The sequence below is a fragment of the Tiliqua scincoides genome, chromosome 2 (assembly GCF_035046505.1).
Source record: "Tiliqua scincoides isolate rTilSci1 chromosome 2, rTilSci1.hap2, whole genome shotgun sequence".
In the NCBI taxonomy this organism is placed as follows: Eukaryota; Metazoa; Chordata; class Lepidosauria; order Squamata; family Scincidae; genus Tiliqua; species Tiliqua scincoides.
The window spans coordinates 233,084,717-233,110,489 of record NC_089822.1 but is presented as its reverse complement, the minus strand read 5'-3'; the positions used below and the strand labels follow the sequence as shown (position 1 = coordinate 233,110,489).

At 42.8% G+C, this 25,773-nt stretch overlaps 1 protein-coding gene across 1 annotated transcript in view; it reads left to right on the top strand.

The window, feature by feature from the left end:
• LOC136638960 (contactin-6-like) overlaps positions 1 to 25,773 on the top strand; it is a 196,551-nt gene that overhangs the window by 41,766 nt on the left and 129,012 nt on the right. Inside the window, 2 exon segments of the mRNA XM_066612985.1 lie at positions 4,665 to 4,791; positions 11,584 to 11,759. Coding sequence (XP_066469082.1) covers positions 4,665 to 4,791; positions 11,584 to 11,759 — 303 coding nt within the window.

Genomic DNA, 25,773 nt, shown 5'->3' with positions numbered 1-25,773 from the left:
CTGTGGCCACCCTGGCTACAACATGACTCTTTGAGAGTATTTTGGGGTAGGCAAAAAAGTCGTAACGGCTGGCAAACTGCACCCCTAACTCACGCAGGCACTCAGTAGAGTGGGAAACCTGCACTGCTTGCCTTATGTAGGTATGGGGCAGGGCAAAGAATACCCTCAAGACTTTCTGCAGAGAGGTGGCATTCCTAATAAATGCTCCATGTGCAGTTGGACTTGGGTTACTTCAGAAAGCATAGGGAGAAACCAAACGAGACAGTAGGCAGCCTCAAACCGAGAATTATAGCAGAACTGAGAGCTAGAGGTTGGGCCGACAGCCTGATTTGTCATCTCTGCCCTAATCTAATGGATGAGATACTGGATAATGGAGGAGCAGGTTTTCATTCAGTGACTGATGGGGTGAGCAATTATTGCAGACTGATCAAGGAAAAGCCTGGCAAAACGGAGAAAGAAGAACCATGATAATTCAGAATGGTCATGCAGTTGTCACAGGCGCTGTCCAGAACCAAGGTGACTGTCTTATTTGCAATGTACCACTCTTTGGAATTGTACTTTCTCTTTAGGCCTTACTCATACCCATTAGTGAGAGATAAATCAGAACATGCTTGAAAAGTCTTATGCCAGTTAACCACAGCTTGCTGAGTTTGATAGGCTGAAAAGGACTTTATGGAAATGGATGGTTTTTTTATGGGACATATTACATTTTATGGTCTGTTATGTCACTGACAACGCACCATCATGTTTAGACTAATATAATGCTTTACCTTCAGAACCACTAGCTCATCTGAGCCTGTTTTACTGGCCCTGATGTGTTGTAAGTCTCCCCCCCCCCGAATTAGGTGATGCAATTTATCTTGTGAGTAAAACTAATGGGTCTATGTAACTACCACTTTCTGTATAATACACAATACACTTAAAAAATAAGTAAGATGAGTCCAGCCAAACTCTCTGTGTGTGTGTGTGTGTGTGTGTGTGTGTGTAAAATCAATCACTCCCAAGGACCTACTCACAATTTAACTCTGCTATTCCTTGAGGCTTTTCTGTCAGGTGCTACTCATAACAAAACACTGACACTCAGGCTGAGTTTTATGAATTGTTACGCTTCTCAGAAAAAAAGCATGCAGTTAGCATTTCTGTGAAGAATGTATTTAGTAGGCTTTTACACTTTCAGTTTTTTTTCCCCTTTGCATGCAGTTAGCATTTCTGTGAAGAATGTATTTAGTAGGCTTTTACACTTTCAGTTTTTTTTCCCCTTTGGAGAAAGTTTGGAAAATCAGCTGGATTTTTTTTTTTAATTTTTATTTTTTGAGATAATCTCTAGAACTTGGTCTTATCCAATGATTTATAGCAGTGGTTTCCAAACTGGTGGGTCATGACCCACCTGGGAAACTAGAAGCAGGGCATTCCCCCTTAAGGGAAGTGCCCTGCAGTGATGGCAGCAAACACAATTCCCACGATCGTTCCAAGGACAAAGGGGGGTTTTCCTACTCCCCCACTGCAGCACCGGCCTCTTGGGGTTGTGGAGAGCCTGCAGACGCCTTCACTCCCCAAGCCTTGGAATGCTACAAAATCACGATTGGAACCCATATCTGGTTTTCAGTTGCAAAACTGGAGGCTGGTTCCACCACTGGCCATATAGCCAACAGAACAAAGGAAGCTCATAATATGTACCAAACAGAAGATCGCTGACATGTGTGATTGTGTGCTGATGAATTTGCCCCACCCCTAGCCTCATGCAGCCAGGCACAGGTTTGCAGTCCTGATGGTTGGCTAGCTAGGCCTTGGGGTAGGGTCCGAGTGAGCTGATTGGGTTGCATGCCTTCCCAGCCAGCTCAGTTCGGCTCAGTTCAGCTCCAGACAGCTTTCCCCCCACCTGTCCTTTATTTAGCCCAAGGCTAGCTGGCCGGTTCTTCGAGAGCCAAGTAGGAATTTTTTGCTTCCACACAGGTTGGTCAAGTATGGGGTTTTTTTTTGCCTACCCTGAACTGAGGTTGGGTGATGCAGAGTTGTGATCGGTCACTTTGGCAGATGTCATCTACTCATTAGTGGGGTGAGTAGATTGGCTATAGGGTTTGGTGTGTGATCTGAGGTAAGCAAAGACAAGGGGTGAGCCAGTACTGCTCCCATGATGTTTGTCCGTGTTTGTATGTGCAACCTCCTGATTTTAGAAATGGGTTATGTCAGAATGCCAGATGCAAGGGAGGGCACCAGGATGAGGTCTCTTGTTATCTGGTGTGCTCCCTGGGGCATTTGGTGGGCTGCTGTGAGATACAGGAAGCTGGACTAGATGGGCCTATGGCCTGATCCAGTGGGGTTGTTCTTATGTTCCGGCTCAAAGAGACTGACTGGCAAGCCCCTGGCCTGGAATAGGCGAAGCCATCACAGGGTTTGCCTGCAGGCTGAGCCATCCAGCTGCCTCGACCCTCACAGGTTGATGAGGATAGGTGTGCTTAGTCAAGGATTGAGTGTTGCCAGGTGTCAGATTGCATGTCCGGTTACATCTTGGTGGAGGTAGACGGCCAGGACCGTTTTCCCCCAGCTAGCTCCCTGCATGGCTATTTGGGTTTGTTAGTGCCCTGCTGCTTTTTGTGTATTAATAATTAATCAAGTGGCCCAAATTTAATTTCAAGTCTGTGTCTGGCATCATTATTGGAGGTGCAGGGTAATTGAAGGCTTCTTCCCTTACTCATCACATTCTGTTTGTTCATTTAGATTTTATTCTCTAACATCCTCAATTTTAATGTTCCTATTTCAGAATCAAAACGTAAAGATACTTAGGGCCCAATCCTATGCATGTCTACTCAGAAGTAAGTCCTATTGTGTTCTGTGAGACTTATTCCCAGGAAAGTGTGCATAGGATTTGCAACCTTAAATGCAATTATCAAAATAACCCAACAGAAGATATAAAACTAATGATTAAAATCACAGGCCAATAAGATATGACACAAATATTTGCAAGATAGACACAACATGGGCAGTGTTGTAATCATGCGTGCTCATTTTCATCAATAGCATTTATGCAATTTGTAGTTGCAAACCATTAACCATACTACAAAAATAGCTATTTGCATCATGCGTTATGATGTGGATTATCAAGTTCAAAACATACCAATTGGAAATAATAATACTTAATATGGGATTTTGAGGTCAAGACTATCTACAGTGGGGACAAAAAAAACTGCCTGATTGGCTGGTTCTTGTATGCTCATTTTGATATGGCAAGCATCTTACCTTGTTTTCCTCCAGTTTTTCTGTTCAGGATATAGGCAAGGTGATGATAGCAACCAACTATGTAATTCTAAAGAGGGCATACAAACAAGCATCTCTCCTCACCTTCATTATGTAAATAAGCCCCACAAATCTTCAAGAAATGAGGTGTTATTATCAATCAGACATGAAATGTTTGCTGCTATAGAGTGAGAGGAAATTGCCTGCAGACTATCTATCAAAGTCTGAAGGCAATTTCCCTATGTAAGGTCTCGAAATGAGGGAAAAGCACTGAATTCCTTGGTTTCGCTTTTATTTTTTTTTAAACAGCTTTGGCGATAAGAGCTGTGAGGTGATGTCTGAGTATTGAGGGCACATGAACAATATGTGTGGGAATCTCATTTCATGTTGCAATGGGGGGCTATGGCAGTTCCTTTCCCTATAAGGAGCACTTGACCACACAGAGTTGAGGTAGCCAAAAAATGTGAGATCCTTTTTTTTTTGTAGCACATTCAAAAATGTCAGTGATCTGTGGCAGAGAGTATGTGGACTAAACAGAGCTAAATTCAAATCCTTGCTCAGCTATGAAGCTCATGATCTAAGGGCCCAGTCCTAATGGTCCACTGTGCTGCCGGAACACTTGATTCAGCAGTGCATTGTTGCTTTATGGCTGTCGCATAAAGTGACATGCCATGCAGCTCCGCCTGGCCACTGTCGTAAGCTGCTTGAAGCCATCAATCTCCCAATGAGTAAGTCAACCCCGGCACCAGTAAGTTGGTATGCCCATGTAGGGGGCAAGTCAGCAGGACTGGGCAGAATGGGGTGGATAGAAGAGTGGGGCAGAGATGGATCAGAAAGGGGATAGTATTGGTGGCAGCAGTACCACCACCAACAGCCTATCCACCTTCCTAGCCTCAATCCATGGACCCAGGTCCACTAAGCCTTGTGCCAGCAAAGCAACTGGTGCAGGTTTGAGTAGATCCATTGGGGCAGCAGATGTTCCCTTACCTCCAGGAGGCCTCTGTGTCTCAAACCACCCCCCCATGGGGTGCAGCACATGCCCTGTCGGTGCAGCCTCAGCTCAAGGGGAGTTAGGTAGGATTGGGCTGCCCATGTTGATCTTCAGGCCAATCACTATCTCTCAGCCTAACATATACGTATTATAGGGCACACGTAATGATAAGGAGAATAATCTCATGATTTTGTTGTTGGATTAGTCAAAACAATGTTAGGATTGCGGGAAAATGTGTACGGACTCCTTCTCAGTTCTTCCTACATAGTTTCCTGCAGATAGCAAAGGGATGAGACTTACATAGCTTCTTCTGCGAAGGGCTTATGGTGTTAAAAATGCCTAAAGTAAGCTTTGGTGGAGTCCATGGGAATGGCACAAGATTCATTCTGCCATAGCTTCAGGTTGCAGAAGCCTAATTTAAAATCATTTTATCTCACAGGAGAAGAAACACCAGAAGGACCTATTTTTATTCAAGAGCCATTTGATGTCACTTATTCAGCGAGTTCTAACCAATCAGAAGTACTTCTGAACTGTACGGCCAGAGGACACCCCTTGCCCTTCTACAGGTCAGTTTCTTTCTTTTTTTTCTTTAATTGTGTTTAATTTTGAATGATCTTTGAAGAGCTAAAAAGAGCATCACATCAGTTCAGAAGTGAGTCATCAGTAACTGAAGTCATATTGTGGCTTGATGAAAAAAATGGTTAAGATAGTTTTCCTCACAGTATGTATCTGAGGCCTAGCTATAAATGATGTGTACACGGGTACACACACACACACACACACACACACACACACACACACAGAGAGAGAGAGAGAGAGAGAGAGAGAGAGAGAGAGAGAGAGAGAGCACTCCTACCCTTTTCTCCTCATCTCTACTCTTCAGTTTCATCTTCTCTGAAATGTTGCCTTTAATTTATCTTCCCAAGTCATCTCAACATCAGGGTAGCGATAAGGCTGAGACCTTTTTCAGAGACCTTTTTTTTAGTTCTCTCTATAAAGGAGTTAACCAAAACTACTTACAAATAGGATAAGAGAATTTTTGGTTACATTTCAATGAGAAGGCTTCCAGTCCAGGTTTCCAATGAGAAGGCTTCCAATCCAGCTATCATTAGCCTGTTGGCAAAATTTTAAGACAGAAAATGTGAGAATAGCTTCAGTGAAGCAATTCTGTTGGAGATGTAAAATTGTTTAGTAATTGCCTGACCGGTGTATCACTTGAAAATCTCAAAGGGTAGCTCATTTTATTGGCAGACATCAACCAAAACATTCTTACAATGTACCACTTGTGGGGGAGGAGGTTCAACTCAGTCTGAACTCAGTCTGAACATTTTTATAACAATAGCATTCTAAAAGTTGAATTAAGGCTACCAGACCACATCCACCCATTATATATCAGAAGATCTATAAACTGGTAATAATAACCACACTAGCATAAAAGATCAGCTCTTGAGATAAGACTAATAACTTTTTAAACTTTTGAATAAGGAATGCAAATCTTGAACTTCTTTGTAATGTACAAAGTAACTTCAGCCAAACTTCATGGTCCTATGTCAATGAAATATAGGCGCTCCCTGTATCCATGAGTCTCATATCTGGAGTTACACGTATATACAGTTCACAAATTTCCCCTGTCACGTCATGACTCGCCTCTCTTCGTTTGCAAACACTTTGCAAAAAGCAGCTTTTTTGCTTTGCTACAGAACACTGTGAAAATGAAAGCAGACACTGAGAACATTAGACAGATCTTAGGCTATATGCATCAAGGATTAAACAACCTGCTACTGGGGTAAGGGCAGCATTGTTGCCCAGTCACCATTGTAGCCTCAGAGGCTTGAACAGCTGGTAAAGTGAAACTTTTTTTTAAGATGGGTTCCGATGCTAAAATATTTGGGAACCCCTGTACTAGACAATGCTAGACTAATGCAACAGGATCCAACAGAGAGAACTAACAGGATGTAGACAACAGAAGAAGCAGACAGATAGTGCTTAATTACAAATTCAGGAAGTAGACAAAGCAGGAAGTGGACAAAATCCTTTTTTAGAACCACAGAGAGTTGTTGGGATCTTTCCTCTACAGGTGAATACATGTAAATAATTAGTTCCAGTATTCCTTCAGAAGCAGACACAATTATTCTAAAAATGCAGAGAAGTCCACCACAGGAAGCAGCAGACATGATGTTGTCATTCTTGCAGTGTATGTGTTGCACCAGATAGAACAAGGGAAGAAGATGGAATGGAATGGATAACATAAAATTGAAGATATGGCTCAAATTATTCATCCACTCCACATTCCTGTTGAATCAGATGCAATTTCTGGATCTGCAGAAATGAAAAGAGTCAGTATTTCAAAATAAAGTGAAATCAAAAGCCATTAGGTACTGGACAACATAGTATAGATCACTATCAGATATGTCTATTGAGACAACATCAGTAACATGCTAGCAGAAGCCACGCAGTGATGTGAGAGAAAATGAAGAAGAAATTGACAGTAATGTCAATAAGATAGTGTCATTTTCTTCATCCTCTCTAAAAGATCATGGGGAGATCTGTCAATGCATTATACAAAATCATTTCTTCTAGAGGGCGTTGAGGGTATCACTGCACACAATTAAACACATTGATCCAAATTCTACACTGATTCAAAATCTAACAATACCTCCAATTCTGATATTGATCTAAAATTTAATTATGATGAGAATTATACTCAGACAGTACCATAAGGCATATTAATTTAGCATGATGTGGTTTATTTTTTAATCAAAATCCTTATGCATAATTTGTGTATCACATATGTATTTTTTCATATACAGGTTGAGACTAATTAAAAAAAAACGCATTTGTTGGTTGGCAACCTTCAGTCTTGAAAGACTATGGTATAAGCCTACAGCACCTGGTATTCCTAGGCAGTCTCCCATCCAAGTACTAACCAGGCCCGACCCTGCTTAGCAGCTGAGATCAGACAAGATCAGGCATGTGCAGGGTAACAGTTGCTGTCTTGCAAATCAATTTAAAAAACAAAGTTTCTTTGCTCCAGTGATTAAAAAACAGCCTTGCTGACCTTTTGACTCTAAGATAAGAGTCATTAAGAAGACCATCAGCACTTCACTCAGCCCCTCCCTTCACCAATGCAAAATGATGACCTTTCTTTCATGTGCTGGGGAAAGGGAGGGGTCCACAGGAGAAAGAAGGATTGATGGATTGTTAGCCTGCTGCCCTCTCTCTTTCTCATTAAGGAGGTTGTTGTTAAAGGACTATTCAATTTTTAAAACTGATTTTAAAGGGATGCATTTTTCTCCTTCTCCAGGGATCAGCACATTCTTTCTCATTTGCAGGAGCCATTCATGTTGAGACAAATTTGTGTATAAAAAAATCCGTGTATGAATAGGCTGGACCTGTATAGGCATATTAGAACATTTATTCCATGAGCTTTGCACTGATGTTCAGTTTTGTTTTTTAATGTAAAGGATTTCCAAAAAGAACACACCTTGCATGTATATTTTTCCTTCATGAACCATCTAATACCTAGAAAGAAAAGCAGCTACTGAAAAAAGCTTTTACTAGGAAGAGCTAAGCAAAGCCAGGCAGTGGACACCTTGACATTTTCATCTGTCGAAAACACTAGAAAAGTATTGATGAGCTGATTTTCTTTACCATTCTGTACGCAAAAGGCTGCATCTACCAATCATTTCAAGGTGGTGTAAGCGTTCTGTAGAACGTTTTGGCAGCCATCTTGATTTGTCTGTCTAATGTCAAGCAACACATTTTTGCTAGAGTTACGCCCAACCCATTCTTTTGGTATATACATATATTTTTTCTCATATAGAAAGCATAGTCAAAACTTTGTCCTGTGCATTGTACAGATGGGTATACTTTTTTTTCCTTACTCTGTTCTTATGAAAAACACTAACAATAAACACAGGGGTGCATTTTAACATATTTAAGAATTGTTTCATTCATGAATTTTCAAAAGCATGCTTAAAACCATAAACAATTAGGAATTTATACTCTTGTGTTGGAAGCTTTTGAAATAAATTCCAAGGTGTTTGTGTGTTTTAATCTTATGCAAGTTGCCAGTGTATGCCTGTTTATGATTAAATCCTCACATGGCAATGATATGCACCCATTAATAGCTTTCCTTCATTGATTTAAACATATTAATTAAGAGAAGGTCCTCACCAGGAGCTGATTCCCTGATCTATATGCACAGTTTAATAATAATCATACTGTGTGATTAGAATGATTATAGGGACACTGTGAAAAATTCATTACTGTGAGTAAGCCAACAACTTTGCATCTGTGTTGAGAAACAATTATAGAGCTTAATTGGGAGCCATGTAATGATGACAGCAGTTATTTCAGTGATTGATTCTGAAATTAAAGTGAGCTGGCAAATTATACACCAGTATATCCAAAGCTAGAAAACTGAGAGCAGATTTTGATCCAGAGGGCATACACTATCAGTAGGTTTAAACAGGTGAGGGGCAATACTGATTGGGCGCAAGTTGTTGGACGAGGATGATGAAGAAGACCCAACAGCTTCATTGCTGTGAAAGAGGATATACAATATTAGATGGGTCTAATTTAGCAGTTACTGCAGATAGTTGGCGACCTTCAGTCTCGAAAGACTATGGTATAAGCCTACAGCACCAGGTATTCCCAGGCAGTCTCCCATCCAAGTACTAACCAGGCCTGACCCTGCTTAGCTTCCAAGATCAGACAAGATCAGACATGTGCAGGGTACAGTTAGATACTGACAGAGTAGAGCTGCCTTAAGACTGTTTTCTGCTGCAGCATTCATAAAACAGTAAGCAAAGTATTAAAACAATGATCCAAGTAAATAATTTAGAGCTACAGGCTCTTGTTCATAGAATTCAATTGATCTGATATCTGATCAATCTCCACTCATCTTTTAAAGCATATATTTCCTTTCAACTTGTATTTTCTTCTATGTATCTTTACCAAGTGTTGTTTTCTTTTTCTTTTTTTTATTCTGCTATACATGAATTTCATTTCCACCCATTGATATCACACACAAGAATTGGATTGTATATGGAAAACCTTTAGATTAGCCAACTTATGTTACCAGGCTTGCAATATAGTTGAAAAAAATGAATTCCCTAGAGAGTGGGGTTTTCATACTTTAATTTCTTTGTCAACAAAGTTATGTCCATTATAACTGAAATTGATTCCATTTTTCAACCTGTTTAGGAAATCTGTTTTGGTGTTGATGTTGGTGAAGGAAATCGATATGTCATGTGTAGAACTGGTCTAGTACAAAAAAATTAATTCAGCTTTGATTACAGTGGAAAATATCCCTCTTGACTGCATGCGAGTCATCAAGGTTACACATCCAGACTCCTGCATCAACAGAGTTTTTTTTCTCCTTTTAATTTGGTGGAAATGGAGATGACAAGACTCCTTTTAGTCTCTCATCCTCCTTTCTGCCTGATATCAACAGGAATAGCAATGATATGAACAAGTGCTTTGTAGAAATCTGCATCTGTCCAAAACTGCATTGATGCTAGCCCTGCACGTGGCTTAGAAGTTTGTCAAGCATGGTGTTGAAGAAGAAAACTGAGTAAGATATGTAGGAGACTTGTTGGAGATGACAAGCAAGCATGAATAATGCAATGTATTGTAGTAGCTGTTTTAGAAGTTGCAATTGTATTTGTGGGTGAAATCTGATTGCCAGTTTCTTTCAAGCAAGGAATTTTCTGGTCCTCAGCTGGTAGTTATCCACTCTTTTTAAGGCTGTTTGACATGAGTTGACTCTTTTGTCTGCATAACATTCAGACATAGCATGTGATTCTTAGCATACGGAAAAGCATATGACTCTTTCTGACATAGCACAAACATATGCCTAGTGACTGGTCATGAATTTGAAAGCCATGTGACCATAGAGCTAGCATTGCTGGCAGTTCACAGTGATAGCTGCAAATTTTGAATGCATGACCTTTAATGAGAGTCTGGGAATCTGTGTGTCCCATAAACTGTTCCATGCAGCCAGTCATCATGTACTTGCTAATTCCGACAAAAGGTAATTTTTTAAAAGAGTGAAGCATTTTGAAGAAGCTAAAAATTATTGTGTGAATTTAGCCCAAAGTTTTCTGGCTTTTCCTGAAAATGGATCTATACTCCACAGCTCAAAATTGATAAAATGTTGCAACTCCACAAAAACATTGTGACTGTGTTATTCATCACACATTGGACCCATTGAGCCAATATAGTTCCAACTTATTGCTCACATTTTTTGACCACCACACAAGCTACATTTCACTGGCAAAACAACCATATATATATTAACCCAATATATTAACCCAGTGGTTCCCAAACTGTGAGCCATGGCTTCCTGGGAGCCTCGGAAACCAGTCAGGGGAGCTGCAGAATCCTTGCGGAAAACTTACCACCCTATGCAATGTATAGAATTGTAACCCTAATGGGGAGCTGTGGCCAGTGGCCCAGTAGGTCAAGGGAGTTGTCAGTCAAAAAAGTTTGGGAACCACTGCATTAACCCATCCTAAAAATGAATACAATGTTATGCAAGTATACAAGCTGCTGTAAGGAACTCAAAACTCAACATTGGCCATGCAAAATGAATTTGATTCATCCCTAGGCTGAAACCAGTGGCTTCAATATTAGTACATGCTGCATACACAAGGAAGGAAAATTCTATTTTAATACAACAAATGGTTAATCCACATAGCTCTTTTTAGTCTTGTGGAAAATATGATTATCTTTGAAACACAATTTATTTTGACATTTGTAAATAACTGTGATATGTTGCAGACACTACTCATTTTCTCGTTAACAGGCTAACAGAGACAAATCATGTTTTAAAGTAACAGCATTATCATTATTACATTATCAATCTCAAACGAGTGGTGTAAACATCTCCTTTCTGCTTTCTTCTTGCCCTTTGAAGTATAATCTGTTCTGATTTATATCTCTGAAATCATTGCCATAAGCAAAATTTATGACATCACTTGCAAGAACTGTAAAATATGTTCAGGTACCACTTATATTATAAAAAATAATATATTTGGAGTCATGCCGTTTCCTCTTCTGCCATTTGAATGCGCAGATTGGTTTGTATGAATAAGTTATAATTATTTTTGTAGACATTTGGATGCTTGCCTAGGATACACCATTAAAAAGAGAGAATTTTTCTTCAAACAGTAAAATTTACAGTGGAATTTACAAGTTGGATATTAAAACCCCAGTCTGCTATGAAATATGAGATGATATTCTAATATTTTCAACCAGAACCTTTATTGTTGTAGGAATGCTGTAGCACACTACTTAATTCTGAATAGCACCTGTAAATTATAAGCATAATTTGACTTTTTTCTTCCTCAAAGGTGGAAGCAAAATGGCACCGATATTGATCTTACAGTGAATTATCACTACAGGCTGATTGGAGGCAGCTTGGCAATCAATAACCCACATCAAAAACAGGATATCGGAACATACCAGTGTTTGGTCACGAATTCATTTGGAACAATTCTGAGCAGGAACGCAAAACTTCAGTTTGCATGTAAGTGTCGGAACACTCTATTTTCACCCCATTTTTTCTCCTATACTGTTGTGCATGGAAGTCACTTTATTAGGTCATTAAAATATTGACGAAATTTACCTGGAAATGATTGAAGTTGCTCATCCATCTTGACTTTATGTTCAGTTCTAACATCTTTTTCCTGTAAATAGCAATAATGAAACAGATATCCAGGTCCTTGCAACATGCAGTCATTATCTACAGATGACTGAAAGGTCAAGAAAGATGAACACAATTACTTTTGCTTAATAGAGCTGCTGCTACTGCTGCTACCTCTTTCTGGCAGGACTTATTCATGGTCCAATTGCTGTTGGTTAGCTATCTGTTTCACACCCGGCTATAGGTTGAGAAATAAAGTAATCGCAAAAGTATAATGATGTCCAGCAGAGTCACAGAAATGTCACCCATGGTAATTACCTTACTGACATTTAGCTATATTAACTGTCATATGCACCTCACACTTGCTTTGTAATTGGCATGGCATCATTGTCTGCACCTGAAAAATATAGCTGTCCATTAAGAGGTGTGTGTGTGTGTCTTGATATTCGTAATGAAATCTGTTTTTTTTTTTCCCTCTTTTGCTCTTTTTTCCTGGCTTGAGCAGTTAAAGAAAGTGAGATCCAAAATCATAATTTCCTATATTGCACACCGCACATTGCTCAGGACCACAGATGGGTACCCAAGATGTCAAACCACTGGTTTTTCATGACTCATGCTAACTCGAGTCACAGATGTCACTGATTCAGACCTGACCCACGACTTGGGGCCAGTGACTTGGAAATGAATCATGACTCATGATTGTGTCCTTTTATTTTGTCACTTCCACGTCACTCCAAAGACTTTGTGGTCGATCTGGAAGCTCGCATTCAGAAGGATGGCAGTAGCAGACATGGTGGGAGGAGGGTAGATTGGGGAGGAGGGAGGTTTAAAGTTTTTTTGGGGGGGTTGGCTACTCGAGGTCTGTGGAGACATGCTTGACTTGCACCTCAACTTGTAATGACTCACAACTTGAGTCAAAATGACTCGGCAAAATGAATCTGACAATGGCTCAGATTGAATGACTACAGCTGTGTGCTATGACTCGTAAGTCGAGTCAAGTCAGGAGGTTGGTAACTTGTGACTTGGACTTGGTTGGTAACTCCAGTAACTTGTGACAGTTACTGGAGCACATCCCTGTCAGAGGCATTCAGTGAAGTAGTGGAAGTTAAAGTTGCATAAGGCCACATCATATCAATGCTGGAACTAGGTGTCTGTAGGCAAAATATCACATTGCCCCCCTCCAAAGGTGCCCCCTGTACATCTCTTGTGTTCAGGGGTTGGCCTGGCCAGTTAGACTCTCTAACAGGCATGGGACCTCAGACAGTGCCTAGTCTAACCAACTCTCGACAACGCCCCTGCAACATTTCCTATATCACACATGTCCATTGGGCCAGAGGGACTCAAGGACTTGGTACATAGGCAGAAAACCAAACATGAAGCCCTCTTGTGGAAGCTATGCTTTCCCAATGCCAGCTATGGAAGTACTGTGTGGTCCTGAAGTTATATCTTCATAGAAACCAGTTGGAAGTCCTTTGCTTTTGCCCAGTATAGCATGATGCATAAACGCCATCCTTTCTTGGATCAGAAAGACTTGGCTGTGATGGCAATGAGACTCTAACATGCTTTGTGTGTGACTGCTCTTCAAATGGTGCAAAATACTCCATTCAAAGTGTTGACTGTCACCCTGGTCCTGAGTTTTCATGCTTTAAAGGTATCTTAAGAGACATCTTGCCTATATGAGGTTGCCTGTGTCCTGTGGTCAGCTGAAGAATTTGACCAGAGTGGAGCTGGTAGTGTCAGAAGAGGTGGCCTTCTCGGTGGTGATGCCTCATGTGTGGCACTCCTGGCTTTGGAATTCAGATTGTTCTCATTTGGCTTCTTCTTGCTAGCATTCTCTGGCCTACAGGCATCAGTCTGCCATTTTGTTTCCCATTGCCTTTTTAACAATGATTTTATTTGTACTACTTCTGTGATTTTGTCATGTGTACCCTTATTATTGCCTTATTAGTGTATTCTTGAACTCCTGTAAGCCGCCGTGAGTGTTCCCCCTGCCAGAAGAAATCAAAATATATTAAAATCAACATGTCAGTCATCAACTATCCATGTGTGCAGTTCTACAGCTTGGAGCCTTTGCCTTTTTAGCCCTCTGTTTTTCATAGGTGGCTTACTGAAGACAGCTTGATGGAAATCACACATTTTCCTCTCCTGTCACTTTCCCCTTCCCAGTCAAAAGGTCTGGATGCTGTACTGAGGCAGCGATTGTTTTTAATGCTCATCAATAAAAGATACTCCTTATGTAGCCAGTTCAGACAAGTCACATCACAGAACCGGCAACTCCGACATTCATGTGGTTCCCCGCAGCTGGCACAAGGGCCCTGGCTGGAGACATCGGAGGCTTGCCAGGCCCTGGATCTAGGTGCTTGTGGTTCCTGGTGATCGTTGCATCTCAACATACCTTGATTAATTCGCAGCACCTCCCCTTCTTCCAAACGGTCTGAGGCCGCGTCCTCATGGTGGACTGCCTCGGCTTTTAGAGTTGTGGCTAGTCTGTGAGAGGCACGAATCTCCCTTGCTGCTTCTTCTGCTTTTTCAAACGCCAGTGGCTCCTTGACAGCCTCTTGAAAGGTCAGCTCTTCCTTCACGAAGAGCTTCCTCTGAATTCTTTTATCCCGGAGGCCACATACGAACTGGTTGAGAAGCATTTCTTCCAGGTCTTGGAATTCACATCTTTGTGCAAGATGACGAAGCACGGACACGTAAGCTGGAACAGAGTCACTGGCAGCCTGATCTCGCTGGTAGAAGGCATGGCGGCGTGCAATACGGGATGGCTGGGGCGAGAAGTGATTCTTCAGGAGGGCCGTGATGTTCTTATAACTGGTAGCCCTTAATTCTGCTGGTGCGGAACGAGATTCGGGGTGATTTCAAAAGTGGCACAGCCCCAGAAGCTGAGCAAGGTGGCCCGCTTAAGGGTGGCATCTTTGACTGCATTAGCTTCAAGGAAGAACTCAAGACATTCTACATAAGTATCCCAGAGCTCTGGGGACACTGGATCAATTTCCTCAATGTGACCTCGGGTGGTCGTCGTGGCAGCTCAGCAGGCTTATGGAAGCAGCTTCTTCTTTCTTTGTCTGGGGCGACAATTCCCGGTGATGAATCAGCTCTAAGCGAATCAGCTCTTGGTTCTAGCGTTGTTAAGCATGGAAGAATCAAACCCCACCCTCGTCACCAGTGTTATATAGTGGGTACATGTGAATAAAGGAAGGCATAGAGATAACAGCTCAATACATCTATTCCATCTTCAGAATAGGACCTGGCAATGAATCTGACACAAGCAAACACCCCTGGCTTTTATACTCTTTAGCTCCGCCCAGACTCCCCATGATTGGTGCAATTGAAACATTAACTAGAGGACCAATTAGATGGTAGGATTTTGATCCATCACCCGATTGACCAACCATAAGTCTGGGCCAATCAGTTATGCAGGATTTTGATCCTGCATAACTTGCATACCTAACAGTGGCCATATGGTGAGAAATGTGCATTCAAGGTTTTATTCTGGAGAGGTTTGCACTCATCAATATATGTGGTTGGTTTTTTTTTTCCTTCTGATGGTTTATCTGGGTTAGGAAGTAGACTTTGCTTTGGGAAAACCAACCTGTGGACCACAAAAAAAAAAAAAAAAAAAAAAAAGACCGACCTCAAGTTGACACTAAGAAGAAATTATTGTTATGAATAAGATCATAGAAAGTTTTTGGTATTTTGATCAATACTTAGGCTATTCTGAGAAGGCCTTCATGATAAGGGAACCACCAAGAAAAAGTTTAGAATCCAGCTCCTTCCCCTGCTACAATGCAAAAAGATTCTGTAATTAACTAGTCACCACAGATAAAGGGCCCCCAAGGCCAGTTCCCCTCCACCAAATACCCACAAATCAATCAATCAATCAATCAATCAATCAATCAATCAATCAATCAATCAATATCGACCTCAGAACCCCCACCATTACTTCTCTCTCTCTCTCTCTCTCTCTCTCTCTCTCTCTCTCAGCATTAAATGTTGTGGGGGGAGTCAAACCCAAAAATGTATCAGCTCCAGACCCCAAACATGGAATAAGCAGCCAAGGAAGAGAGAGCCGCTGCCCAGCCCCCCTCCCCCCAAGCTACCCATCCCCTCTAATCCTATGCTACTGCTCCAATACTTTCTCCCTGCCAGTTAGGTTAGGGCCAGGCAAGGGAAGCTCCCCCCCCCCCAAGCACAGCAGATTGGCTGCACTTTTCCTAGAGTGAGAGTTTTGAAACCTTCCTTTAGCAGGGTATTTCTCAAAATGAGTGATTGAATAGTCCTTAGGGTGGATCTGATCCTTTTTCTTTTCTGATTGATACGTAGAAGACTTTACCTCCCCAGTCATATTTCCTTTTTGACTCCATCACTATCCTTTACAGATCATGCCAAGTTTGCCCATATTTTTATCCACTACTGATCAGCCACAATAGTTTTTTGTTTGTATCTGTACTGCTGTTTACTGTCTTGGAGGGTGAAATTTGTTTTTGGTTCATTCATTTTAAATTATTTATTTGGGGTATCTTAAATTTTTTTTTAAGTTAACAAGTTGTCAGCTGATTTAAGGGCTATCAGGATGGGAAGATGGATAAAAATAATAAATAGTATTGTTTACACCACTGGGACCCACTTTTTAGAATGAGAATCTGTCAGGACCCACCAGAAGTGATGCCATGACCAGAAGTGATGTCATCAAACAGGAAAATTTTTAACAATCCTAGGCTGCAATCCTACCTGCACTTATCCAGGAGTAAGTTCCATCTATTATCATTGTTAAAAGCAAATATAGAGTAGCCTGTTAAAAGTACAGGTCTGTAACATTTCCCCAATGCAGTCACATGCCTTGGTAGCATCAAGTCTAATTAACAATAAAATATTTATTAACAATAAAATATTGAAATGAAAGGGGACCCACATGAAATTGGCTCATGACCCACCTAGTGGGTCCTGACCTACTGTTTGAGAAACACTGGATTACACAACAAATGAGAAAACATCTATTGAAACCACTGGTTTACACAACAAATGAGAAAACATCTATTGAAACATCTATTGAAACAGAATTGTATGGTCATGTTCCAGGCTGTACTCATTGCACACAAACATCCAGGGGGTGGAGGAGGTTGGCCATTAAGGAATAAGTGGACTGAATCTAAGTGCAAATTCACCTTCCTTCCCAGAGGACATTCAGCCTAGCAGAGTTTTGTTATCTAGCTTAAGAAATCCTATGCAATTATCCATGGTGCTTGCCATATTACTCCCTCATGCACTGCAGGATATAAGACAATGGTCTAGAGATACATTTTAGGATTAGTTGAGATATAAGGAACTTAAAATTTTTCAAGGCAAAAGGAGATTGGCTCAAATACAAGTATACCTTAAAGTCAATGTCAAGTATTAGCTCCTGAATTATTGGAAGTTAGGATCACAATAGCAATCCCTGCAGTGCAGTAATGTTTGAATGCTATATAAATATACAGACACAATGATCCCTTGCTCTGGATTAAATGATAATATCTCTAGCAGATTCTAAGCTTTCCTTAATCACCTTGATGGTCCGAAGATCAACGCAATTGATAGATGACAACTTGCAGCCTATAGACATTCTGGAACCCCATGTGAACTGCAATGCTCAGATTCAGTTCTTCAGATCTGGGTAAATAATATGTTCAAGCTCTTGAAGAAAGCAGATCATATCTGATGTCACATTTCCTGCTTGAGTTTTTAGTTGGTTTTAAAGTTCAATTTAAATACGAACACTGTTAGAGATAATTGGCCAAAACACAGAGATAGCAGAAGCGCAAACCGGCAGCTGCAGTGTGTGGTGCTCAGAGCACAGGGAAGAACGCCAAAAAAAGGAGGCAAGACCCAGGGAAGTACCAACACCAGAGTCTATTTACAGGCAGTATTTACAGGTAGAAGGCAGTTCCAGAAATCAGCAAGCAGAGGCAGTCCAGCAAACAGTTCATGTAGTCAGTAAATCAGGTATCCATCCAGCAGAGATTCATGCAGCAACTCACTCCTACAACTCGCCCAGTGGAGTGTGCTTTTTGGCCATTTATACTCCTGTCAGCCAATGGGAAAGGCCATGACCCCATCCCTGAGGAATGTCATTGCATCATCCTGGGTGGGGATTGCATTAGCTTTTCCCATCTCTCCTTGTTCTGTGCAATGACTCAGCACTTTACCCTGATTGGTCCTTGCCCCATTGTTTGACAGGTATGCTTACATTTGCTTATACACAGCAGCAGTCTGGTAGGCCTGCCTTATCCAGCCACCAAATTGCCTTGCTGTATGGGGCACATACTGTAACAAACACATTTGTCTGATCCTACTGCAGATGAATAACATTGTTGAGTGAGGACCCAATCCTATCCAATTTTTCAGTGCCGGTGCAGTCATGCCAATGGGGCATGCACGGCATCCTGTGGTGGGGAGGTTGTCCCAGGGGCCTCCTCAAGGTATGGGAACATTTCTTCTCTTATCTCAGGGCTGCATTGCAGCTACACCAGTGCTGGAAAGCTGGCTAGGATTGGGCCTTGACTTGGCTACATGTTAATTATTTAAAAGATGTCTATAATCAGGGCTACAAAATGGGGAAAAAAGCCAAAGGCATATGCATATGTATTCATTTATTTAAAAATTTCTATCATGTGCTTTCCCATCCTGTTAGGGAGGCACATGAAGTGGCTAGCAACATCATTTAAAAACAAATTCTACAAGCAGAAAATGCAAAGATTTTAGAGATCTGATAGCATAAAACAATACATAGAAGCAGAAAAAACAGTAGCAACACCCAACAGCATCAGTAAACAGGGTGGGAAGCTGTTGCCAAAACTGCAGTAGTGAAGGCACTGACCTCAACTCCTAGAGGAGGGAGTTCTATATTTTGGGCGCCACCACCAAAAAAGCCTCTAATGTATCCCTATCAGATGTCTTCAGTTGGTAGGGGGTCAAGCAAAAGGGCCATTTCTGATGATCTCAGGGGACACAGAGTTTCCCATACATAAAAATTGTATTCCATTCAGAAACAAACCAGCAACCAGTGCAGATGGACCATAAAGCTCCATTTAGAGTACCTTGAAGTACGTAGTTCAAATGAGATGCAGCCAATGCATGGGTAACCATGGTTAGTATTGCTTGGTCCAGGAAAGGATGCAACTGGAGCACCAACCAAAGCAGGGGAAAAGCACCCAAGGCCACAGCCAACACCTGAGCATCCAGGTGTAAAGCTGGGTCCAGAAGTACTCCGAAGCTGCCAAGATGTTGTGATAATGGGATCTCTTCCTCATCCCTCTCCCTCCGGCAGGTAGTTCCATATCAAAGAGATTGCGAAGCAGCTTCATGGGGGTCAGGAAAGGGGAATAATAAGCAGGTCTAGCACACAGGTAGGATGCCCTACATCTATTTATTGATGCCCTCTATCAAGCAGGTTCAGATAAAAGAAAACAGGATGGGCCCTCTCAACCTTGCTAAGTTACTTTGCTTCTAGTCAAAGTCCTGGTAGGACCAATCTAAATAGAGACTTTGCACCCTCATATCACTCAGGCTACCCACTGCTACAGGAGCAAGGAGGGGTCCTTTATGACTAGGTCCTCCCAATTCCCGCACATTCCACCTGTGTAAAGTCATTTAAGGCCATCGCAAATGCAACTAGGCCAATATGCAGGACCTGGCCATTACTGCAAGTGATGAGTGGCCGGGTCCACACAAAGATGGATGCCAGATGCTCACCGGTGCAGAAAAGCTGGTACAGGGAGAAAGGTGGGTTGAACTGGGCAGAATGAGAGGAACAGGGCAGTGATGGGATGGGGGAGGACAGATGAGCCTGGGTGGGGGGGGATCAGCTGTGACGGCAGATGCCAAATCCTGACCCTCTTCTGAGGCCTGATCCGCCTTGCCAGGTCAACAGACCTGCAACAGCACTTGAGCTGGTGCAAGTCCACGTTAACCCATAGTGGCTGCCGTGGCTTGGAGAAGCCTGCGGAAATAAAATTCTTGCACACAACCTATTTTCACATTAACTCAAATGATCAACCATTGCAGAATGATGCAGGAGAGGAAAGGATCAACCATTGCAGAATGAGGCATTGTACTTCAGACAGAACAGTGGATCCCCCCCCCCAAGCAGTGAGGCATGTGCGGTGCTGCCCACACTAAATGAATGCTACAGATTTGACTCTGAAAACTGGATTGAATTTCCATAGCCTTAAACTTCAGTGCAACCAGCAGATAAATAGGTACTTAGTGTGAGCAATCTAGAGCTTAATCTTAAAATTAATGTTATTGAACTATTGTGCATACATAAAGCAGAAAAAATATTTTCTACAAGAATAGCCTTAATTTAGGCCAGATTGCAGCCTTTACCCACAGGTGCGTTTTACTTGTTGTTGGTTTCCTTCCCTGAGTACAGCAATGGCATTGTCCATTGATGGCCTGCTGTTTTAATGCAACCTCCTTGGTAATGCAGGAAAGTGGTATTTTTATTTTTTATTTTTTTTAAAAAAAAGATATCAGCAAGGAAATGAAAGGGTATGGCTCAGGTTCTGCAATCTTGCTGCCAGAATAGCAGCTGTACATTCTTGAAGAAGGGAAAGTGTCTGGGAGATTTTTGAACTCTGAAAAGGGCTACTTTTCTTTGTTTTTAGAGTGAGATGCAGTTGAGGACACTGTCTTCAGAATTATTAATGAGATGCACATAGTGCAGGGCTGATCTTATGAATGAAGGTTATATAACTCACTCACTCACGTAACTACTTTAAAAATGCTGAAAATTCATTAGCACACTGGGAAATGTTTTTTATGGTTCTGTCAGTTTTAAGTAGAAGTAACTCATCAAATAAATAGCCTTAAGGGAAATGACACTCATCCAGCTAAATATTAACTAGTCCATCCCACCTTATCATCATCATCATCATCATCATCATCATCATCATCATCAGTGGTGTCACAGCCCACCAGGTATTTGGATCAGGATTTTTGGGTGCTCACTAGTTCAAACTCTACTCAAGAGTTTAAGAACAGATGAGATATCGCGGTATAATGTTCCACGTCTCTAGTAGTGCCGCTCATTGCAACTGGTCAACTGTTGTCATTGCCTATATTGACCTGATATTTCTAAAAGACCTTGGGGATTGCACCTTGTGCGCCAGTGCAATAGGGGTGGTTGTGCTTCTCTTTTCCCCTGTATTTCAATTTCCAGGTGTTGTTGTTGCAATGACTTTAGATTAGTCCAAGTCAAACTCAGGCTGCTATTCACATATGGTATGACAGTGTTTTGCAACCATCCTCTTAAATGATAACTGCAGTTCTGATGTAACAAACATCCTTTCCAATACAAAGACCCATTTACATTTATGCGGACATGTAGTATTCATAAATGCATAAGGCGACCCATTCACTTCAATGGAATATTCAATATGCACATACAGATCTCCTTCCTTCATGGAAACTGACTGAAAAATATTTATGTGTATCAGGGCCCACTTCCCCGTAAGAAATTGTTTGAGGAGCTTGTAAGAACCAGCCCTCAGTCCTCAAATGTCCAGTTAAATCAGGATGTGATAAAATCCATGATTGCTTTTCAGATAAAAGGAAGAAGAGGGAAGTGATGTTGAGGAGTGGCAGGAGTGGAGAGAAGAGTAGGTGTGAGACAGAAACACCAGTCATAACTATTCATGGAGGTTGAGAACAGCAGACCAAATATTATTTAAAATAACCAATTTGTGAGGGATGTGAAATGAGATTCCTTCTAATCCATGCAAATCACCCTGTCTTAGGCTCCATCACAGATCAGAGGAAGAGATGATGGTTCCTGTTTAACTCAGTTCACTCCCATTGCCACTGAAAGTCACTTGTCTGTCACCAACTGGGAATTTAACTTGTTAATTTCAAGAGATATTGACAAGCGCTTTAATTCGCATACAAGATTAATGGGCTTCACAGGAAAGCAATACCCCAGAGCCAAACAGCCCATTCAAACTTGTAAATTGTCCACACTTTAAAAAAAAAAAGGCTTTCCCTCCTGTTGTAAACTGGGCTGGAGCTGTTAATAAAAGAGCCTTTGTTTGTCATCTGAGAGTGAGATTTCAATGCCTCAGCTTGCAGAGTAAGCATAAACATTCCTCTCTGAGAGGAGCTGCATTGAAGCCTGTTGCTAATTGCTCCTCCGGAAAGCCAATGAGGCCATATAGTAATTTCTCTGTCCCTTTCTCCAGGTTTATTTACAATAAGCAGGGGATGGGGACGAAAAGCATGTAGAACAACATACCCCCCAAGAGCTGTAGCTCAGCATAAGGCTGAAGGAGGGAGTAATAGGGTCTGTGTAGGATTTGCACAGAGAAAGCAGATGCAGCACTTAGATAAAATGCTGAATCTCGCAGGAGCATACAGGCTCTCTAAGAAAGGTAAGGATCAAAGGAGTGACAGAGAGGAAACACTTATGGGGGTGGGGAATGGGGAAGTGGGAAAGGGTTGCCAGAAATAATGAGGGTGTGGGGCAGTGGTGTCACTAGGGCTTGCCCAGTGTGGGTGGCCAGTGCCCAGTGCACACTGCATACTCATCCGGTGTGGGAGGCCAGCGCATCACCACCATGATGGATCTCCTCCCATGCAGTGAGTGGGGCAACACCCCAGACGTTGTGAATGGTAATACTGTACACCATTGCACCACCCCAATGGGTTTTTTTGCTATAACTTTTGGTAGAATAGAAATATTTCAAGGCAGTTTATAACATTGCATTCTGCACGAGATTACACATCAAATGATATATAACATGATGGTATTATTTGAAAATACCAAGATTTTAAAAATTTTGGCCAATAGTGATGTCACCCACCCTGTATTCTTCACCTGGTGTGGCCCACAACCCCTGCACCCCTTAGCAACACCAGTGGGTGGGAGGGAGGTGGGAAGAAATGGAAATGGGTAGTGCTGGTGTTCTGAGGTGTTAGGTCTAACTATGGTTTGGGCGTTTACCCTGGTTGCCCAATTCTCTTGACCAATATAACAAACTCTGAGTAAAGGCTAAAAGTATTCAAAAGGGCTTGGGGCCTTGCTCCAAGCATGGTTCTCTTACCTTGAGAAGGCCTCCTTGACTGCCCCCCCCACCTCAGGATGCACCATACTCCCTGTTGGCATGGCTGCATCAGCACTAGAAAGTTGGATAGGGTTGGGCCCTGAATCTCAGAGGAGAATTTCTGGTGTCCCACCCTCTGTTGGTTCAAGGGTATCAAGTAGCTCTCAACAGTTAAGGATAAGAGAGATAGAAAAGGGTAGGGAGGTCACACCATTAATTGATCTGCATGTGAAATTCAAAGATAGAGAGGGGAGCAGGTATATCTATCCTGAACAGCTTAGTAGGATATAGGAAACCAAACCAAGGATCTCAAACAGAGGGTTGGAGAATTCAAGGCAAGTAGATTCAGAAGGGTGCCTGGACTGCAGAGAATTGGGCACTCAGGGAAGGAAAAACGGAGAAGCTAGCTGACATAGAGGCTTCTGGGTGTGCACAGTGATCAAACTGCTGGGGTTGCAGTCCAAGTGCAGATCTTCTCTGGGCTGGGTGGCTCTGGGTAGCTTTTATGATTTCAGCTCTGAGTCAGCCTAGAATGGCAGGGATTCCTTAATGCAAGACTAGGCAGGTGGCTCACACAGTTTCTACTAGCAGCCAAGGGTACTTATAGGACCAGTTATAGTCTTTGGAAAGGGTGGATTCTGATAGGGCAGTGTAGGCCAAGGTCCCAATCCTATCCAACATTCCAGCACTGATAATGCAGCCTCTTGAGGAAGCCTACGTGACTCTCCCCTCTCACCGCATGATGCAACACATGCCCCATTGGCAAGGCTGCATCAGCACTGGAAAGTTGGATAGGATTGGGGCCATAAGGTTGGAGTGCAAATTGGAGGTCTTTGGACATAGCCAAGAATAGCCAGACGCAGTTTCTGTTTTAACCTGCTGTGATATCCATTCCTGGGGTTGACTCCCTCCCCGGGGTACCTCGCCGCTTACCTGCCGTTCGAGATGAAGTAGAGGCAGCAGTCCAAGTTCTTTTTATGCGGTTTAATTTGGTAAGTATTTTGACATTCATGAGTCCGTGTCTTTCCCTTGCCTTAACATGAATTTCTCCTCATTGCCTGCCCCTGTTTACTCACAGGTCTTTCCCAGGCTGGACGTAAGGGATAGTTAGGTCGGGATGACTCCGGGTACCATCTTCCGGGGTTCGGGTCTTTTCCTGGCCCGTCTACGCTTCCTCCGGGGTGATAGGTTCTCCCCTTTCCACTCCTTCCTACTCGCCCAGCCAGAGGGACTGGAGCCAGTGCGCTCCCCAGGTCGCTTTCTCCCCAAGGCTCTCCTGCTCTCTCCTTGTTATCCTTCCCCTCTCGGAAGCAGAGGGGAGTGGCCTCGTTCCTCTCACGGGCCCTCCTTCCTTCCTCCACTCTCCCTTCTCCTTTTATCCTTCCTCCCCAGGTCTTGCCTCCACCCTTCGCCGGGTCAGCCCGGGTCTTCCCTCTCTCCCCTTCCATTTCCGCCCCGACTACTCTCAAGCCGGCAGGGAATCCCTGCCCCTCCGTGGCGCGCCCATCGGCCGGACCGCCGGGTGCCTCCGTCGCCAGCCACCCCCAACTCCCGCCGTCACCTGAGCGGTCGGGAGGGGTGTCCTGCCTTCCCGGCGGTGGCGATGTTCCCAAGCGGGGTCGCGTTGTGGTGGAGGTGGCGATCCCCGTCGCTGCCGTCGTCCACCGGGCTGCGGGCCCTGGGCGTCCGCCCCAGCCGCCCATCGCTCCGGAGGAGGCTGCCCAATCTTCCTTGTCAGGTGAGCTCCTCCTGCCTTGCCGGGTCTTCACGGGTGCGTTATTCCCCTCAGGGTTTACACCCCCGTGACACCTGCTTAATAAAAATATCAATGAAGGCATATAGGCAATTAAGATCAATGATTGAGAAAGATGGCATTTTAGCACAGAATAGGAAGGTTCAGGAAAACACTGAATAGAAATGGTACTGGAAAGGGGTTCTCAATAGAATCTGGGCCCTTTCTATTGGATTATGTATGTTAGCAGAATATTGTTGTTGCATCTAGTCAGGAAAGATATTTGTGAGCTGGATTCTCCCATTTACTGGAGTGCTTAAAACATTTGCATAGCTTTCAGAGGCCTGCAGTATATAGTGAATGTTCTTGCCATACTTGTGCAAGAAGTTTTGAGTCCAAACTCTTACCATTTTCAAAACAGAGGTAGCCTAGCTTCACTGGTGAGGATCTGTATAACAATAGATTCAGAGCACCAAAGATTGCTAGAGCCAGATTCTTCCTGATATTGCGAAAGAGAAGAAAAGTTACAAGAGGTGCCTGGAGTGACCTAATTGTCTAAATAAAGAGGAGGAGGGGGGAGACCTGGTAAGGAGTAGGTCCAAGGTCCAATGCCTTCAATTCTAGCTACAATTGGAAAAGACATCTCTGTCTTAAACCCTGAGGAGCTGCTGCCGGTAGTCAGTATAGACCTGCCATTCCCAAACTTATTGGTATCATGGCACCCTTCTTTCACGATATCCTCTTCCCTGCTGTCCTGGGTGCCACCATCTTGGATTGTGCAAAATCTTATGCAATTTTCACAAAATCTCTTGAGAATCATGTGAGATCTCACGCAATCCAATATAGTAATGCCCAGGAGAGCAGGAGGAAGCCACCAGGGACATCCTGCAGCACTCTTGTGAGTTCACTGCAGCACCCTGTAGTGTCATGGTGCATAATTTGGGAACCATTCTGTAGGCAATACAGGGCTAGATGTGCCATAAGAACATAAGAACAGCCCCACTGGATCAGGCCATAGGCCCATCTAGTCCAGCTTCCTGTATCTCACAGTGGCCCACCAAATGCCCCAGATCGTCTCACTCAGTAT